This window comes from Macaca nemestrina, chromosome 5 (assembly GCF_043159975.1).
Source record: "Macaca nemestrina isolate mMacNem1 chromosome 5, mMacNem.hap1, whole genome shotgun sequence".
Lineage (NCBI taxonomy): Eukaryota > Metazoa > Chordata > Mammalia > Primates > Cercopithecidae > Macaca > Macaca nemestrina.
This window is the reverse complement of record NC_092129.1, coordinates 43219707-43240080: the sequence shown is the minus strand read 5'-3', so window position 1 is coordinate 43240080 and position 20374 is coordinate 43219707. Positions and strand designations below refer to the sequence as shown.

The following is a 20374-nucleotide window of genomic DNA, read 5'->3' as shown; positions in this document are numbered from 1 at the left end:
TTCTGCAATGGCAAATGACATCTTAATAGTAATTCTTGCCATGGCGTGCAATGAAAAACAAAGCTAACAAACAGTTTATCCAGGGGCTCAAGTTTTAATGTTTAACTCCTAAGGGTTTTTTTTGTTGTTGTTGTTTGTTTGTTTTGTTTTGTTTTTGGAGGTTTTAATTTCACTCTAATAGGAATTAATCACAGAGCAAGAATATTAATCAAAATGGCCTTTTATTTTTAACCCTTCTACATAAAATGAGATTGTCTATGGTGTTTAATGTCAGTGACAGAGATATTGATCCCAAGACATGGGGGAAAACCAGTCTTTCTAAAATGTGTTAATGCATTGTTAACAAATTCATTTCCAGTTAGACTGTTGAGCTGATGACCACAATTAATAGTGTATTTTCCCTCTGTGGTTCGTCCCAACCGGTTCATTTTATTTTGCTAAATATACAATATAAATTGAAATGAGAAGTCATTTGGAATTGTGCTATTATAAAATAATTTTTAGGCAGTCTGCTTATCATTCCTTTTTTTTCCCCCTCCCTTGGCAAAGAAACCTGTCCATTTCAAAGGTGGCATTTTGTCTCTTCCATCTTACTCCCCGCCTAAACTTGCCTGCAAGGTTTTTCTGAAAATGCAGCTTTCCTGTGGCATCTGTTCTGTCTGACTAGAAAGCTTTGGGGAGTTGTCCATGATGCGGTGAACTTTTTAATCCTAGATTGGTCAGTTTCCCTGAAATTCTACTGAGGCAAAATTTCCTTGGATAGATAACCACGATGGTGCACCAGACATCATCTTCCTTATTCATTCTGTTCCACCTACTCTCCTCTCATCCACCTATTACTCAAATATGTGAGTTGTGGATGGGAGAAGAGGCCCATTTAATGGGAGGTCAGGTCATATGCCTTGGGTTGATGAAGGCGGAAAATGTGGCCGAGGATAAAATCTACCTGGGTGAGCAGTGGGGCCATCACTTTTGTAGTATAGTTAAAATACCCTTTCAAGCATGCTGCTGAATAAATACAGATCATTCATTCATTTAAAGAACTCACTGAGCACCAGCCAGCCACCCACATTGAGTCAGATCATGCAGGGCTTAGAAACCATTAGGAGGACTTTGGCTTTTACATTCAGGGCGTGGAGAGATTTGAACTCAGAAGTGACATAATCTGACTCATTATTTTGAAATGGATCAATCTGATTGTGCGTTGAAAGTTCACAGTAAAGGAGACGAGGGAGTCAAAGCAGGAGACCAGGTGGAGGTCACCATCTGGCGAGAGATGGTGGTGGCCTGATCAGGAAGCTTTCCCTGCAGTTGCAGCTGGAGTGGAATGTTAAAATAAATGTTAGAACCCTCCAAGCACTTTAAGGGAATCTTGACATGTAAGACACATTTCTACAGTAGCAAAACTAAAGCTTTTCCTGGAACAAAATGGCATTCTTTAGGGACTAAAGGTAGATACCAGATATAGCATTCCCCCACCATTGATCTGTACCGTATCAGCTAAATTCTTTATCTTATGTTCCCTTTTAAGTTATTCACTTGGTGAGTGTGGATCATTTGTGACATAATAAAAAGAACAGACCAACCCTCTTTTCCTTTGGGCCTTTTATCATTTCTCACGTGGAGTATATAGGAAGCAAAATTCTATTGCCCTCTTTGGGAGCCCCACCTAACACCTCCTCTAAGTGGAGAAGACTTCTCCTCTTTCACTTTCACCTCCACCCTAAATGGATATCATATTGATCCCTTTAATTTTATTTCTACTTCTCTTTAGGTATTTGTCTTACTCTGAAACAGTTTTCTCACGGTGTGGCTCACAGGACGCTGCATCAGCATTGATTGAGAACTTGCTAGGAATCCAAGTTCTCAGGCTCCACCCCAGACCTACTGAATCAGATATGGGAGTGGACTCCGCAGTGATTTTATAACGAGCCCTCCCGGGGATTCTGATGCACCTTACTTTGGGACGCCACTGCTCTGTACATTGGCCTGTGAATTTGTCTAATCAGGCAGCTAAACTGTAAGCACCTTGAAGGCTGGAATGTAACCCTTTAGTCCCACTACCCGATACAAGCTACAAGTTAGGATTCCAAGACACAGCTCCCCAGTTTCAGAGTTGGAGCTCTTGACTGCTGCTGCTTTTCTCTTTCGTTGGTGGCGAAGGTGACTTGAGAAACTGGTGTTGATGCCTCTGTGTATTCATTCTGTGTTTTCTCCAAGTTAGCTCTGCCTTGACTGTCTGAAAGAGGAGTGTTCAGAGGCTTAGAAAGAAATGGCTGGCCAAAGCACAGGTCAGGAAAATTACTGAATCTGGAGGTTGGAAAGAAAACATAATTGTTGCCAGCTTGACTCTCCCTTTTCCATCTTTCTGGTAGTATAAGTCTAGATAACTTTCATCCTCTTTTTTTTTTTTTTTTTTTTTTTTTTTGAGACAGAGTCCCACTCTGTTGCCCAGGCTGGAATGCAGTGGTGCCATCTTGGCTCACTGCAACCTCCACCACCTGGGTTCAAGCAATTCTCCTGTCTCAGCCTTCTGAGTAGCTGGGACTACAGGCACCCACCACCACGCCCAGCTAATTTTTGTATTTTAATAGAGATGGAGTTTCACCATATTGGCCAGGCTGGTCTTGAACTCCTGACCTTGTGATCCGCCTACCTTGGCCTCCCAAATGTTGGGATTACAGGCGTGAGCCACCACGCCTGGCCTCATCTTCCTTTTTTGAGGCAAAGTAAGACTTCCTTCAGGAAATTTCCCTTTTTCTTGACACCAGGGTGATAGTTGGCATATTTTCATATTGACTCTCTCTTTCTTGCTTCACCTGCAGCTAAGCATATTGTACTCCATTATCTGGAATGTTTTGTCTTTATAGGTTCCATTAAGAGATAAAATATTTACTTTTAGAACTTTTAGAAAGTCTTGGGCTTAATCATTAAAGACATATATTTTCTCTTTTTTATGTTTTATATTGCTTTGAATGCTAAGTGTCACTGAAGTGATAATTCGTGAAGAAGTGGTCTTATGGGCTCAAATTTGCATTTATTAGGAGGTAAATTTGAGTTTAATACTTGAAACATAAAAGCACGCTTTTATGCTGTTATACATATTCCTGTATAGCTACATAACAACTCTTGCTCTAAAAAGAGGGCAAGGGAGAAAAGAATAAACCATTAGTCTAATAATAAACCAAAAGGGCCTATTTATTTGAAACTTATTATTTAAAACTAGTATAAATTATAAAGGAAAATATTCATTGAAAAGGTCTGTATTAAATACACAGTGTCTTTAAGATTTAAAACAGCTTGTCACCTCTTTGATACGCTACACACAACTGAATAACTTAAATGTTTGAACATCTATTGTCTTTTAATTGTGTTCTAGTTTGTTTATTGTTGAAGACAATTTAAATAAATTGAAGTTCAACTGCTTTGAAGAATTTATGGAAAATCTAAATATACTTTTGGAAAATTCATCATGCATGAGGGACAAGGGAGAATCCTAACTACAATATCAGTATGATTTCTTTCTCTTTTCCGATATTGCCAAGCCAAACAAATTAATGAAGGGGTAGGTAAATAAATCCCTTCTATTTTAAATGCACTTTGGTTTGATTTTTCCTTAAGAAAATAAGTTCTCTAATATTCACAATACATGATATTTAGGTGCAGTCAGTTTTTCCTATGTATTTACTCGCAAGCTCAAACTAGATTATTTAGCTATACAATACTTCAGCTATTGGGCTAGAATTTATTTTCTTCTAAACGTGAATGTTTATAGTCTTATGTATTCTCAGTCCTTCTGGACTAACATGAAGTTTTGAGATAGAACTGGCCTTTTGCCCTGTTATTAATAATCTGGTAGATTATTAACTGGGATAGAACTTTAAAAACTTCGAACTACCAGAAACTTTATACCTGGGCTTCAGAATCTGTAAGACTGATATAATAACTGCTTTCCTTCAATTCTCAGAGAGTTATTGTGAACACAAATCAGATAATGATAGCAAGAGGCTTTCAGTTTAGAAAAGTGTCAGTAGTATTCGCTTTAAAAATCAGTGATCTGAAAAAAAATATTTTAGACTCTAGATCATCATAGGACTTCTTCACTGAAGCAGTACATCATGACTGCTGTTTTTATAATTAACTTTGGTATTGGAGTCCTCCCAATGTTTAATGACCTTGAATTACAGTAGGAAGTTTGCAAAAGATTTAATACTGTTAAAAATAAACCACATTCAGATTTTAAAATATGGTATATGTAGAATACCATGCTAGAAATACCAAATTATGCTTTAACCTGAATGTTTCAAAACTTTCCTAGCAACTCATACTCATACACGTCAACACTACCCATGACCTGAAAAATGACAACTGGCCCACTGAACTGGTCCTTCTGGCTTTTCACACTGCAGTGCTTGTTTTAAATACAGTTGACCCTTGAATATAACACGTTTGAACTTGGAGGACCCACTTATATGGATTTTTTCAATACAGTCAGTCCTCCATACATTCTGGGTCCAGCATCTGAAACCAAATGTGAATGGAAAATACAATACTCAGGTATTTTCTGCATCTGAAACCAAATGCAAATGGAAAATACAGTATTCACATTGTGTGAAACTTACATTATACAGAAAACCGACTTTCTGGGTCTGTGATGTGCAGGACTTTAGTATGCATGGATTTGTGGTATTCTGGGGTCCTGGAACCAATCCCCTTCCGATACAGAGGAATGACTGCTTCTTCCATCATTTCTTTCCCTTTCTCACACAATCTAAGAAGTCAGCAAACTTCTTACTTTTCTTCTTTTAGCATCCATTCATCATCCCACATCATTTCCTTGGGAAATAGAAGAAGAATCCCATCTTAATCCACTTTGCATTCAATTTCTCTTTCTTCTATTTCTCCATCTCCCTCTCATTTAAGCAGGTCATACTTAGTAACCATCTATTTAAGAACTTTGCCCCCTCAGATTATATTTCAGAATCTTTATAATAAATTCAGGAAAATGTTCACTGCATTGTATGCTTTCTCTTATGAAATTATACACATGAAGAAATCAATCGTGACAAATTACAGAAGTCAGTGGTAAAAATGTCCATGTACTTTTATCAGCATCACTAAGCACCTTGCATTTTCCTCGTGTAGATAATAGCATGTTTAAAGTAGTTCTCTCTTATTTGTGTTTCACTTTCTATAGTTTCAACTACCTGCAGTCAACCATGGTCTGAAAATTTTAAATGGAAAATTCCAGAAATGAACAGTTTATAAGTTTACATTTAGGATCTTGTTTCTAGCCTGTGGTCCTGGCTTTAAATTATGCTCTGCTTTGCAGTTATTCTCTCAGTTCAGTGTCTAAAAAGTCTTTGCTTATTCATGATGGCTTGCTCTCACTTTTGTTTCACTCCACAGACAATAAACTCCATTTCTAATGAACAAAACCATGGTTTTAAGAACCTGAGATCTGTTGCAACTTGACAAGAGGAAAATTTTCTGAATTTCTCCTAGAGTTGGAATAAATGACAGTGGAATTTGATGAGTTTACTAAATTTCAGAAATTTGATAAGAGCAAAAAAAATTGGTCAGCTGTCATGAATTTATATTGTCTAGTCTTCTCTTAGATCCAGCATCATATTTCATTTGTTTTACTACCATTTATCATACTGCCATTAAAACATTTTTTTGACCAGGCGCAGTGGTTCGCGCTTGTAATCCCAGCACTTTGGGAGGCCGAGGCGGGCAGATCACCTGAGGTCAGGAGTTCGAGACCAGCCTGACCAACATAGAGAATCCCAGTCTCTACTGAAAATACAAAAATTAGCCAGGCGTGGTGGTGCATGCCTGTAATCCCAGCTACTCGGGAGGCTGAGGCAGGAGAATCACTTGAACCAAGGAAGCGGAGGTTGCGATGAGCCGAGATTGCGCCATTGCACTCCACTACAGCCTGGGCAACAAGAGCAAAACTCTGTCTCAAAAAAAAAAAAAAAAAAATTGTGACATAGATTTCATGGTAGAAAAAGGATGCATTGTCTTTTAAACTGGGCTCAAAAAAGTGACACATACTGGACGTAGTAATGTTGAGGCCTCAAGCAACCCTCCCACCTTGGCCTCCCAAAGCACTGGGATTACAGGTGTGACCCACTGTGCCCAGCCCTATAATTTAAACTTCTTATAGGGTTCATCAATGAAGCAAAGAAGACAATTTTGAAAAATAAATTAATTTAGTTTAAAAGGGCTTTGGACTTCTCTTTATATTTGTAAAGTATTTGAATATCCTGAATTACATAGATAAGTAGCTACAAATGATAATAGTTTATATTGGTTTATTTTACAACAATAAATAGATCTTTAGACTTTAGTTTTACAGAGATAGCAGGAATAGCTTTATTTCTAGGACCACCGGAAAGTTAATTTAGCAGCATAAGTTAATAAATTAATTCCCTCATTGTCTTAAAATTTGGTATGTCAAACTATTGAACTTGAGTCTTATTTATTCAATTTTTTTTTTTTTTAGATTCAGGGAGTATATGTGCAGGTTTGTTACATGGGTATATTGTGTAATGGTGAGCTTTGGACTTGTAGTGTACCCATCACCTAAACAGTGAACACTGTACCCAATAGATAATTTTTTTATTTTATTTTTTTTCTGAGATGGAGTTTCGCTCTTGTCACCCAAGCTGGAGTATGATAGCATGATCTTGGGCTGACTGCAATCTGTGCCTCCTGAGTTCAAGCAGTTCTCTTGCCTCAGCCTCCCAAGTAGCTGGGATTATAGGTACCCACAACCATACCCGGCTGATTTTTGTGTTTTTAGTAGAGACGGGGTTTTTCTTTGTTGGCCAGGCTGGTCTCTAACTCCTGACCCCAGGTGATCTGCCTGCCTCGGCCTCCATTAGTGCGGATTACAGGCATGAGCTACTGGCACGGCCCCCTAATAGGTAATTTTTAACCCTCACCCCCCTTCCACCCTCCCTCCTTTTGGAGTCCCCAGTTTTATTTATTTATTTCCATCTGTGTGTCCATGTGTACCAATTGTTTGACTCCCACTAATAGGGTGAGAACATGCACTATTTGATTTTCTGTTTCTGAGTTATTTCACTTAGGATAATGGCCTCCAATTCTGTCCAAGTTCCTGCAAATGATATGATTTAATTCTTTTTTTATGGCTGGATAGTATTCCATGATGTGTATCTACTACATTTTCTTTATCCAGTCAACTATTGTTGGATACTTAGGTTGATTCCATGACTCTGCCATTGTGAATAGTGCTGCGATAAACATATGGGTGCAGGTATCTTTTTTCTGTAATGATTTCTTTTCCTTTGGGTAGATGCTCAGTAGTGGGATTGCTGGGTCCAATGGTCATTCTATTTTTAGTTCTTCGCGAAATCTTCATACTGTTTTCCATAGAAGTGGTACTAATATACATTCCCACCGATGGTGTGTAAATGTTTCCTTTTGTCTACATCCATGCCAACATCTGTTGCTTATGACTTTTGTTTTGTTTTTTGAGACTGAATCTCACTCTGTTGCCCAGACTGGAGTGCAGTGGTGTAATCTCAGTTCACTGCAACCTCTGCCTCCCGGGTTGAAGCAATTCTCCTGCCTCAGCCTCTGGAGTAGTTGGGATTACGGCGTGTGACACCATGCCTGGCTCTTTTTTTTTTTTTTTTTCTTTTTGTATTTTTAGTAGAGGTGGGGTTTTGCCATGTTGCCCAGGCTGGTCTCCAACTCCTAGCCCCAAATGATCCACCTGCCTCAACCTCCCAAAGTGCTGGGATTACAGGTGTAAGCCACCATGCCCGGCCTTGCTTTTTAATTATAGCCATTCTTGAGTGTTATTTTTTAATCTTAGCTTTAAGGTAGCTATTTAAAGAAAATCTAATCCAATATTTACAGAATGTCAGAACTCTGCAGAAAATACCATTTGAAAACTACTAATCAGGCTGGGTTCAGTGGCTCATGTCTGTAATCCCAGTACTTTGGGAGGCCAAGGTGGAAGGATCGCTTGAGTCCAGGAGTTCAAGAGCAGCCTAGGCAACGTAGTGAGTCCCCATATCTAAAACATTTAAAAAAAAAGAATGCCAGGCTTGATGGCATGTGCCTATATAGTTCAGCTACTCAGAAAGCTGAGGTGGGAGGATCACTTGAGCCCAGGAGGTTGAGGCTGAAGTGAGCCGTGATCATCGTGCTACTGCACTCCAGCCTGCATGATAGAGTAAGACCCTGTCTCAAAAAAAAAAAAGAACAAAAGTACTAATCATGCTTTATATAACATATAACATTATCTCTGTAGAGTGAGAGTATAGATTCCTTTTTTTTTTTTTTTTTTGAGACTGAGTTTCGCTCTTGTTGCCCAGGCTGGAGTTTAGTGGCACAATCTTGGCTCACTGCAACTTCTGCTTCCTGGGTTCAATCGATTCTCCTGCCTCAGCCTTCCTGAGTAGCTGGGATTACAGGCATGCACCACCACACTCGGCTAATTTTGTATTTTTAGACTAGACAGGGTTTCTCCATGTTGGTCAGGCTGGTCTCGAACTCTCGACCTCAGATGATCCTCCTGCCTCGGCCTCCCAAAGTACTGGGATTACAGGCGTAAGCCACCACACCCAGCCTGAGAATATAGTTTCTAATCATACTCTTTATTTCAGGAAAATTGCCAAATGGAGAAAATGTGAAAATATTTCTTATAAAGGGTTAGATTAATATGAGTAAATTATCATTAAAAATATGTTGTGTTCTGGAATTTTCAGAAATTTTCTTTAAATATCACTTTTAATCAATATTACAAGTAGTTGCCACCACAAAATTTTTGACCTATAAGTAACTGAAGTAGTATTAGTTAGCCATTTTATGATTACATTTGCATGTTTTCATTAGCTTGCCATTCTAACAGGTCCTCATTTTTGTCTAATTTGCAGTTCCGAATTGTAAACGTTGTCCTTCCACTCCCACTGTGAGGTATCAAAGGAGAATGAGGACTTTTTTTTAATCCCCTGGCTTATTTAAAATTGGTCTAATATTTTTAGCCCTCCACTGAAGTGACTGCCGTCTCCTCTTTGAGGAAGAATCGTGGATCCTGATGTCAGAAAGGAACTCTGAAGATGCCCTAGTTTAGTTCTGTGCCTGTAGATGCATGGTTTTTATAAAGCTGTGCAAAGAGAAAACTTTTCCAAAACCACACACGTTTTGTGCCCCTTTAGAAAGTCAGATATTTAAAGGAACCCTGTGGCAAATGCTTTTTTGAGGCAAATGCTCCTTTGTGCATCTTGGTGCTTTAAAGAGCCATTGGAAATTTCTGACAGCACCTGCCCCAACCCATGAGAGCTGCCAGTGCAGTGCTTTCCCCTCAAAGAGGATCCTCCTTTCCACACAGCCAGTGGCCCCAGTACCCCTGAAGTCCAAAGTACCATAGTGGTGCCAGACATTCCTCTGTGGACTGGCAGATGTCTCAGGCTGGCACCCACCTTCCTATTAAATTCCACACAATATTTACAGGCTGTTTGACATCAAAATTAAATTGAGAAAATTAATATAAAATGAGAACATTATAATCCATGATCTCGTGTGTCCCTTCTAGCTAAAATGAGTCTAGGAAACAAGCATAGCATGAGCATCGCTTTTTTTTTCTGTGTGGAATACTTTCACATAATCTAGTAACTAAGGCCATGGGTTAAGATTCTGAGTCCACTGCTCACTTGCATAACATTATAGAGCAAATAACATAATTACCCTAAACATCAATGTCCTGTGAGTAAAGTAGAATTAATGATGGTGTCTACCTCACAGGGTAGTTGTGAGCTCTGAATGCAATCTTATCAAGTATTAATTTAATATTAATATTAATTGAAATATGGTATGTAGTGTGTACTAGGGACTTTAATAATTCTTAACTGTTTTTACCAGTATTTCAAAATCCTGTTAATGCCTAGAAAAATATAACTTTGAAAAGTAAAAAAGAAGAGTAAATGTAAAGTAAGCAAAGAGGAATACAGCTTTTTAATGACCTTCTTCCCCTCCCTGCGTGCCCCTCTGCAGAATGTGATAAGTTGCGGCGTGATGGCTACCGCAGTTCTCAGTACTACTCTCAGGGACCCACCTTTGCGGCCAACGCCAGCCCACTCTGTGATGAGTACCAAGACGAAGATGAAGAAGCAGATCAAAAGGTAAGCTTCAAAGTTCAACACAGGGTCCTGGGTTCGGATTCCAGCACACAGAAAGGATATATGTAGACAAACTGGTAATATCAAAATCAAGCCTGTATTTTAATCAATAGTATTGTCTCAAGTGAATTTCTTGGTTTTGACAAATGTGCCATAATTATGTAAGAGAATAACATAAATGGAAACTGGGTAAAGGGTACACTGGAAACTCTCAATACTCTTTGCAGCTTTTCAGAAAATATAAAACTATCCTGATTTTTAAAAAGGTAAGATTAGAATCTAAAGAATTTATAAAGGAGACATAAAATCAGTGTATTTGTGCATCTAAAATATTCTTTTTTGGTTAGAAAAATAAAGGACTTTTTTCTCTTGTTTGATTTTTCATATGACCAAGAACTCAGTTATATGACAAAGAAGAACTCTGATCATAATAGTAGAACCCACTGCTTTACAGTGGTCAGTGTTATTGATAGAGATAGAATAGAAACAGTGCATTTACTTAATATTATTGCACTAGCCAATTCATTTAGTGATGCTATTTTACATTTGGGTTCCTTTTCCTCTGCCATCTCTGGCGATATGCACAAACCACTTAAGATAAGTAATTTTCTTAATACTAAATACATATGAAAGAATAAAAATGTATGAAGATTTTGATTTATGTAGTTTTATTTTCATTTATTAAGTAATGTGGATTGACACTGGAATTATTACTTAAAATAAGATTTGATGAATAGTGTTTTGTTTCACAACCATTTTAATTAATTAAAAAGTTTCAGTGGAATTAGGCCAATTTATAAATGCCTTATTGATTGAAGAACATTATTCAAAATTTATTGTCCTTTTCCTCAAATAGGTAACTTCAGAGAATAAAATAAGATAAGAATTGATCAAAACATGGGAAATTAAGCCAGGCGTTGTGGCATGCATCTGTTATATCAACTACTTGGAAGGATGAGACAGGAGGATCCCTTGAGCCCGGGAATTTGAGTTGTGGTCACTCCATTGTACTCCAACCTGGGCAGCAAAACAAGACCCTGCCTCAGAAAGCAAAAGGGAAATTACTACCTTAAACTTTTGATCTTCAAATGATCTTAACCCAGATTTTTTCTTTAGATTCACTTTTTTTTTTTTTTTTTTGGTGAGACAGTCTTGCTTGCTCTGTCACCCAGGCTGGAGTGCAGTGATGCAGTCTTGGCTCACTGCAACCTCCACCTCCCAGGTTCAAGCAATTCTCGTGCCTTAGCCTGCAAGTAGATGGAATTACAGGCACACGCCACCACGCTTGGCAGATTTTTGCATTTTCAGTAGATACAGGATTTCACCATATTGTCCAGGCTGGTCTTGAATTCCTGACTTCAAGTGATCTGCCCACCTCAGCCTCCCAAAGTGCTGGAATTACAGGCACGAGTCACTGCGCCTGGTCTACATTTTTAAATTAATGTTTTAAATCGACAAATCATAATTATATGCATTTATGGAGCACAATGTGATGATTTGATATAGATACACAACATGGAATGATTAAATCAGACTAGCGTATCTGTCACTGTGCTTACCTATTATTTTTTATGGCAAGACGTGAAATTTGCGCTCTTTGTTATTTTGAAATATACGATTTATTATTAGAGATTGTAGTCATCCTACTGTGCAATAGATATAAAAACTTATTCCACCTGTCTGAAATGTTGTCCCCTTTGATCAACAACTTCCTATTCCTTCCCTTTCTACCTAGATTTTTATCACAGAATGTTTTTCCTAGTTCTTGAAAGGTATTTTCACATATTGGATTGCTCCTTTGAGCCTTTAAAATATACAAAGACAGTATCTTACTATAATGAGTAAAGCATTCATTTCAAAATTAATCTAAACTCTAATTTTGAAAATTTTCATTTTTCTCTTGTTGGCATGAGGGGAAAATGAAAACCAGAAAGTGAATTATAGAGTGAGACTTTTGTTTATCCAGATATACATTAGCCTTATACTGATGCTCAGAGAAGAAGAAAAGTTTATAATGGGGCCCAGTGAGACAGATGGTTTCTGGGTGTATAGAGTCCATTAGCAAATTGGCATTGTCATGACAGCATCCTAAGATTTTTCTGGAGAATGGAAAAATCATTTCTAATTCTCACATAGCTCTTTGCTTACCATGACACTCAACTCTGAGGGAAGTTAGCCTCTGCACTAGTTTCTACTCCTCTGTACCATTGCCACAGACCCTGACAGCCAAATAGCCCTCTCCCAGATGTGTGTGAGAGTGTGGACAAATCACCCCCAAGAAAACAGGCTCCTATCCTGCTGAAAATGAGTGCAAAGAAAATGGTCATGTATAAGGGAATATATATAAAAGTCATCCTTTATATGATGTGATATGACATGACATCCCAGTAAACACAAATGTTTCCATAATAATTACCTTAGTGTGATTTGCTGGCGCTGGCATCACTAGACCAGGAATGAGAAGTTGACAGTGGGACCCTTGACAAGTCTCCTTGAGATCCACAGTGTCCTTCTTTTTGTGAAAGGGAGGAGGTAGGCAGTGGGAGGACCTGTCTGATGTGTGTAGGAGGAGAGCTATTTTCTGGGGTCCCTCCCAACCCTCTCCAAGTTACAGTGTCCGCCTTCATGGCTTTCCTATATTTGGTCTCTTACAAAGGCACACAGCCACCTTCAAATCTTAGCTTTCTTTGCTGCTATAAATTTTTGTTACTTTTGTGATTTTTAAAAATCCAGGTTTGGTTGGGTGTGTTGGCTCACACCTGTAATCCCAGCACTGTAGGAGGCCAAGGTGACCAGATAGTTTGAGCTCAGGAATTCAAGACCAGCCTGGGCAATGTAGCAAGACCTTGTCTCTACAAAAAATAGAACAAAAACTAGCTGGGTGTGGTAGCACACCTGTAGTGCCAGCTACTCGGGAGGCTAAGGTGGGAGGATTGCTTAAGCCCAGGAAGTCAAGGCTACAGTGAGACATGTTTGCACCACTGCACTCCAGCCTGGGCAACTGAGTGAGACCCTGTCTCAAAAAAGAAAAAAAAATCAGGTTAATACTTGTTCTTGGGTAAAAGTATTTTGAAATCCTTGGAATATATCATTAGAGATATTTATGGGGAACTTGTATTTTTCCTTTTCTTAAATATGTAGAACCAAGTTGAAGTATATTAGAAAAATATTCAATCATTAGATCTGAATGTCATCTTAAGGCGATCTCTGTAAGAAATTGGTTTCAGAATAAAATAAATATCAAATTATTTTATCAAATATATATTAGACATTATTATGTACTAATTAAATATCAGCTAACAAATTATACTATCATAATAGCTAACTGCCTGCTTCCCCTTCCTGCCTCCCCCACTCCCTTCTTACATTCTTCTCTTGGAGCAACCTCACTGAGTTTTGTATTAACTTCACCATTTCTTGATTCTGTGCAGCATCAAAAAAACCACTTGCCACCGGACTATAACACATAGCCAATTCCACGATCTTGGAGTGCATTTCCCATCCTTTTGCTTATTCATCATGGTTGGATTAATCACAGCACTCTGTTTTTTTGTGTTTTTGTTGTTGTTGTTTTGTTTTGTTTTGTTTTGTTTTTGGGGCAGGGTCTCACTCTGTTGAGTCTGTTGCCCAGGCTGGAGTGCAATGGCACAGTCACAGTTCACTGTAGCCTCAACCTCCTGGGTTCAAGTGATCCTCCTGCCTCAGCCTCCCGAGTAGGTGAGACTCCAGGTGCACATCTCCACGCCCAGCTAATTCTTGTATTTTTTTTGTAGAGATGGGGTTTTACCATGTTGCCCAGGCTGGTCTAGAACTCCTGGGCTCAAGCAATCTGCCCGCTTTGGCCTCTCAAAGTTCTAGGCTTACAGGCGTGAGTCATCACACTCAGCCTTGTTCTTCTTAACTACATAAAGTTGACAAGTCTTAGTGCGCTGTCAGTGACAAAGATCCTGAAATTGGTATGGAAATTAAACACATAAGCCTTATGTTTTCTCTACCACTTCCTATAGGTCCCTCTCCATAACTCATGTGTGAATGTCTTCAGGTTGAAGTGAGGGTTTCATTTGTGTGCATCTGCATAGTACGTGATTGGCTGCTTAGTTGGCTTATTCATTCAACAGTAATTCCTTGAGTTATTTCTACTAAGTAAATATTTGCTCTGAGTCCAAATCTTTATTAATCTTCATGGCCCTTCCTGCCATTCACTAGGTCACTGTGATGCACGGATGCATCCAAGCTGTACAGCCAGCAGTGGTGGTCATTTAGGACCCAGAAACACTCCTCACAGCTCCGTAATGTGTTCTGAGAAAGAGCTCCTTCAAGCACAGAATTATAATTCCTTTGTAAAATAAGGACTTATTGATCACCTTCTATGTGCCAGAGACTATTCTAGGTGTTGGAGATGTAACAGTAAACCAAATGCAAGAAATCTCTGTCCTTGATGGAGCTTTGATTTCATGGGGAGGCACTAAGAGCAAATACAGTCATGCATTGTGGATACATGCTGAAAAATGCATTGTTAGGTGATTAGTCATTGTGCAAATATCATAGGGTGCACTTACCCAAACCTAGATGGTACAGCCTTCTACACACCTAGGCTAGATGGGATAACCCAGTGGCCCCCAGATTCTTTGTCAGCAGGGTCCAGTTTCATGGAAGACAATTTTTTCATAGCCCAGATGGGTGGGTAGGGCAGTTTTGGGATGAAACTGTTCCACATCAGATCATCAGATATTAGTTGGATTCTCATAAGGAGGGTACAGCCTAGAGCCCTCACATGCACAGTTCACAACAGGGTTTGCGCTCCTATGAGAATCTAATGCTGCCACTGATCTGACAGGAGGCGGAGCTCAGGCAGTAATGCTTGCTCGCCTGCCACTCACCTCCTGCTGTTCAGCCCAGTTCCTGACAGGCCACAGATGGGTACAGGCGCACGGCCTGGGGGCTAGGGACCCCCGGTGTATGGCCTATTGCTCCTAGGCTACAGCATGTTATTATACTGAATACTCTAGATAATTGTGACAATGGTGAGTATTTGTGTATCTGAACATAGGAAAGGCACAATAAAAACACAGTAGAAATGATGAAAAATGGTACATCTGAACAGGATACTTACCATGAATGGAGCTTGCAGGACTGGACGTTGCTCTGGGTGAGTCAGTGAGTGTGGTGAGTGAATGTGAAGGCCTAGGGCGTTATTGTACACTATTGTAGGCTTTATAAACACCGTAGACTTAGGCTGCACTATATTTATAAACACAAATTTTTCCAGCCAGTTTCAGTAGCTCACGCCTGTAATCCCAGCACTCTGAGAGGCCAAGGTGGGAGGATTGCATGAGTCCAGGAATTCAAGACTAGCCTGGGCAACAAACTGAGACCCCATCTCTACAAAAAAGCAATATGTTTCTTTCTTCAATAGTAAATTAGCCGTAGCTTACTGTAACTTTTTTACTTTATAGGCTTTTAAATTTTTTAAACTTTTTGACTGTTTTGTAATAACACAGCTTAAAACATAAATACATTGTATGGCTGTACAAAGATATTTTCTTCATATCCTTATTCTGTAACAGTTCTTTTATTTAAATGTTTAATAAAAAAGTTTAAAGAGGAAAACACTAAGACACAAACGCACACACTAGCCTTGGCCTACACAGGGTACAGGGTCAGCAGCATCAATATCACTGTCTTCCCCTCCACATCTTGTCCTACTGGGAGTTCCTCAGGGGCAGTAACACCCATGGAGCTGTCATCTCCTGTGATAACAATACCCTCTTCTGGAATATCTTCTGAAGGACTGGCCTGAGGCTGTTTTACAGTTAACTTTTTTTCATAAGTAGGAATACCTTCTAAAATAACAAAATATATAGTATGGTAAATACATAAACCAGTAGCATAGTCACTTAATATCTTTATTTTGTATATCATTACCAAGTATGATGTATTGTGCATAATTGTGTCATATTTTGTTTTTTTGTTTGTTTGTTTTGAGATAGAGTTTTGCTCTTGTCACCCAGGTTGGAGTGCAGTGGCATGATCTCGACTCACTGCAACCTCTGCCTCCTGGGTTCCAGCAATTCTTAGTAGATTTTTAGTAGAGACGGGGTTTCACCATGTTGGCCAGGCTGGTCTCAAACTCCTGATCTCAGGTGATCCACCTACCTCGGCCTCCCAAAGTGCTGAGGCTACAGGCGTGAGCCACCGTGCCAGGCCTCAGTTGTGTCATATTTTTATATGAGTCTTAGGGCAGTGAGTTTGTTTACACCAGAATCACCACAAGTAGGAGTAATGTGTTGTGCTATGTTGTGATGCCCGTGACATCATTAGGCAATAGAAATTTCTCAGCTCCGTTATGATCTTATGGGACCAGCATCGTATATGCGGCCTGTTGTTGACTGAAATGTCATTATGCTGCACATGACTGTAAGTAATTTCGCTCTGTTAGAAAGTGGCATATATTCTGGAGTAAAATCAACTGGAGGGACAGTTGCAATGTTAAATGAAAAGGGTAGGCCTTACTCAGCATAGAGGTGATTGGGATTGAAAGAATGAACATTTCTGAAAGAACATTTTAGAAACAGAAAAATCATTCATTTCTGGAAGAACATTTTAGAAACAGAAAGCAGCCAACGCAGTAAATGTTTCTTAAGAGTGTATGTGGGGCTGGGCGCAGTGGCGCATGCCTATAATCCCAGCACTTTGAAAGGCCTAGGTGGGTGGATCACTTAAGGTCAGGAGTTTAAGACCAGCCTGCACAACATGCTAAAACCCTGTCTCTACTAAAAATACAAAAATTAGCTGGGTGTGGTGGCAGGTGCCTGTGATCTCAGCTACTCAGGAGGCTGAGGCAGGAGAATTGCTTGAACCCAGGAGGCAGAGGTTGCAGTGAGCCAAGATCATGCCACTGCACTACAGCCTAGGTGACAGAGCCAGACTCTGTCTCAAAAAAAAAAAAAAAAAAAAAAAAAAAAAAAAAAAAAGTATGTGATGTATCAGATGCTGCAAAATTCAAAGATTAATAAGATATTTTACATGCCGGAAGCCGGCTTTGGCCCTGCGGCTGCTACCGTCGCCGCGGAGAAATTGTTGGATCTGGCAGTCTAGGAATGAATCTCCTCTCAGCCTTTAAGCTCACCTGGTCAGAATCCTTGGATGAGCCTGTGGGATCCTTCCTCCTAGCCCTGTGGTTTGGAACCAGTGGCTTTGGGACTGTAAGAGGATGGACAAAGATTCTCAGGGGCTGCTAGATTCATCCCTGATGGCATCAGGCACTGCCAGCCGCTCAGAGGATGAGGAGTCACTGGCAGGGCAGAAGCGAGCCTCCTCCCAGGCCTTGGGCACCATCCCTAAACGGAGAAGCTCTTCCAGGTTCATCAAGAGGAAGAAGTTTGATGATGAGCTGGTAGAGAGCAGCCTGGCAAAGTCTTCTACCCGGGCGAAGGGGGCCAGTGGGGTGGAACCAGGGCGCTGTTCAGGGAGTGAACCCTCCTCCAGTGAGAAGAAGAAGGTATCCAAAGCCCCCAGCACTCCTGTGCCACCCAGCCCAGCCCCAGCCCCTGGACTCACCAAGCGTGTGAAGAAGAGTAAACAGCCACTTCAGGTGACCAAGGATCTGGGCCGCTGGAAGCCTGCAGATGACCTCCTGCTCATAAATGCTGTGTTGCAGACCAACGACCTGACCTCCGTCCACCTGGGCGTGAAGTTCAGCTGCCGCTTCACCCTTCGGGAAGTCCAGGAGCGCTGGTACGCCCTGCTCTATGATCCTGTCATCTCCAAGTTGGCCTGTCAGGCCATGAGGCAGCTGCACCCAGAGGCTATTGCAGCCATCCAGAGCAAGGCCCTGTTTAGCAAGGCTGAGGAGCAGCTGTTGAGCAAAGTGGGATCGACCAGCCAGCCCACCTTAGAGACCTTCCAGGACCTGCTGCATAGACACCCCGATGCCTTCTACCTGGCCCGTACCGCAAAGGCCCTGCAGGCCCACTGGCAGCTCATGAAGCAGTATTACCTGCTGGAGGACCAGACAGTGCAGCCGCTGCCCAAAGGGGACCAAGTGCTGAATTTCTTTGATGCGGAGGACCTGATTGATGACAGTAAGCTCAAGGACATGCGAGATGAGGTCCTGGAACATGAGCTGATGGTGGCTGACCGGCGCCAGAAGCGAGAGATTCGGCAGCTGGAACAGGAACTGCATAAGTGGCAGGTGCTAGTGGACAGCATCACAGGCATGAGCTCTCCGGACTTCGACAACCAGACACTGGCAGTGCTGCGGGGCCGCATGGTGCGGTACCTGATGCGCTCACGCGAGATCACCCTGGGCAGAGCAACCAAGGATAACCAGATTGATGTGGACCTGTCTCTGGAGGGTCCAGCCTGGAAGATCTCCCGGAAACAAGGTGTCATCAAGCTGAAGAACAATGGTGATTTCTTCATTGCCAATGAGGGTCGACGGCCCATCTACATCGATGGACGGCCAGTGCTGTGTGGCTCCAAATGGCGCCTCAGCAACAACTCTGTGGTGGAGATCGCCAGCCTGCGATTCGTCTTCCTCATCAACCAGGACCTCATTGCCCTCATCCGGGCCGAGGCTGCCAAGATCACACCACAGTGAGGAGTGGTGGCAGGACTCGTGGGCCCTCTCCGGCCTGTTTCGCCTGCCACTCCAGCCCCCTTGAGCTGGGAACTCAAGCTCCTGGAAAAACCTGCCCAGATTGGGCAGTGGGAGGCTCAGCTGCGGGCCATTAATTTGAGCCTTTGAGGGAGGATAGGTCTGGCCGTTGTGAAGCCAGCAGAGGCTGAGAACCTCGGGCTTCCCTAGAGCCAGAGCTCCTCCCGCTCTTCCTCTCTTTAAAAACAACCCTACCCCACATTGCCACCTTCACTCCCGTGTCTCCAGCAGATTAGCCTCAGACTCTTCCTTTATTGTTTTTCTTTTGTAAATAAAAAGCAACAGGTTCCAAAAAAAAAAAAAAAAAAAAGATATTTTACATGCCTTAAGGACTTTACAGCTCTCCAGGGTAGGGAAAACTAAGTAGAATAAAAAGCATTATATATAACCTGCTGTTATAAGTGTTTGGCATATAGTACTAGGTGAAAAAGAAATTATTCTGACTTGGATAATCAGGAAATGGGGGAGGGATCCAGAGATGGTAAAGTATGTAAGAAGAATGGTTACGGGGCTGTTGCAACAGGCAAGATGGCACTGAGGACTGAGACCAAAAGTATGGTTGAATGATGAGGAAGGGGGTGGTTAAGAGATGGGGCATTCCAGAGTTAGGAGACCAGTTTCAAGTTTTAGTTCTGCCACTTGCTGTGTTTCTTTGGATGCATCACACCCCTTTAAGGCATGAATTTCCTTATGTAGAAAGTGGGGAGTGGGCCGGGCGCGGTGGCTCAAGCCTGTATTCCCAGCACTTTGGGAGGCCGAGGCGGGCGGATCACAAGGTCAGGAGATTGAGACCTCAGTGAAACCCCGTCTCTACTAAAAATACAAAAAATTAGCCGGGCGCGGTGGCGGGCGCCTGTAGTCCTAGCTACTCAGGAGGCTGAGGCAGGAGAATGGCGTGAACCCAGGAGGCGGAGCTTGCAGTGAGCCGAGATCGCGCCACTGCACTCCAGCCTGGGCAACAGCGTGAGACTCCGTCTCAAAAAAAAAAAAAAAAAAAAGAAAGTGGGGAGTGGAAGAAGATTGTTCTCTGTGAGCTTGCAGGGCTGGAAGTTGTTCTGGGTGAGTCGGTGAGTGTGGTGAGTGAATGTGAAGGCCTAGGGCATTCTTGTACTCTGTGAGCTTTTGAACAAACAGTTTATTCGTTCTTTTTTTTTTTTTTTGTGAGGCATACACATTGCTTTATTTAAAAAATACGGCGAAGAGAGCCAGGCGAGGGGGCTCATGCGTTGTAATCCCAGCACTTTGAAAGGCCTAGGTGGGTGGATCACCTGAGGCCAGGAGTTTGAGACCAACCTAGACAACATGGCGAAACCCTGTCTCTACTTAAAACAACAAAAATTAGCTGGGCATGGTGGCACACACCTATAATCCCAGCTACTAGGGAGGCTGAGGCAGGAGAATCACTTGAACCTGCGAGGCGGAGGTTGCAGTGAGCCAAGATCACGCCGCTGCACTCCAGCCTGGGTAACAGAGCCAGACTCTGTCTCAAAAAAAAAAAAAAAAGGTGAAGGGAAAATGTCTAGCTATTTGAACGTAATTATTCCAAACATAGAAA

General features: G+C 41.3%; 1 protein-coding gene and 1 pseudogene across 9 annotated transcripts in view; both read left to right on the top strand.

Annotated features, from left to right (window-relative positions):
- The window catches only part of LOC105465711 (NHS like 1), a 273877-nt gene that overhangs the window by 210763 nt on the left and 42740 nt on the right, over nt 1-20374 (top strand). For all 9 annotated transcript variants that reach the window (XM_011714282.3, XM_011714284.2, XM_011714290.3 and 6 more), the window contains exon 3: nt 10036-10163. In XM_011714282.3, the coding sequence (XP_011712584.1) occupies nt 10036-10163 (128 nt within the window). The remainder of the gene's footprint in view (nt 1-10035; nt 10164-20374) is intronic.
- Nucleotides 17177-20366, top strand: LOC139363317 (microspherule protein 1 pseudogene; annotated as a pseudogene).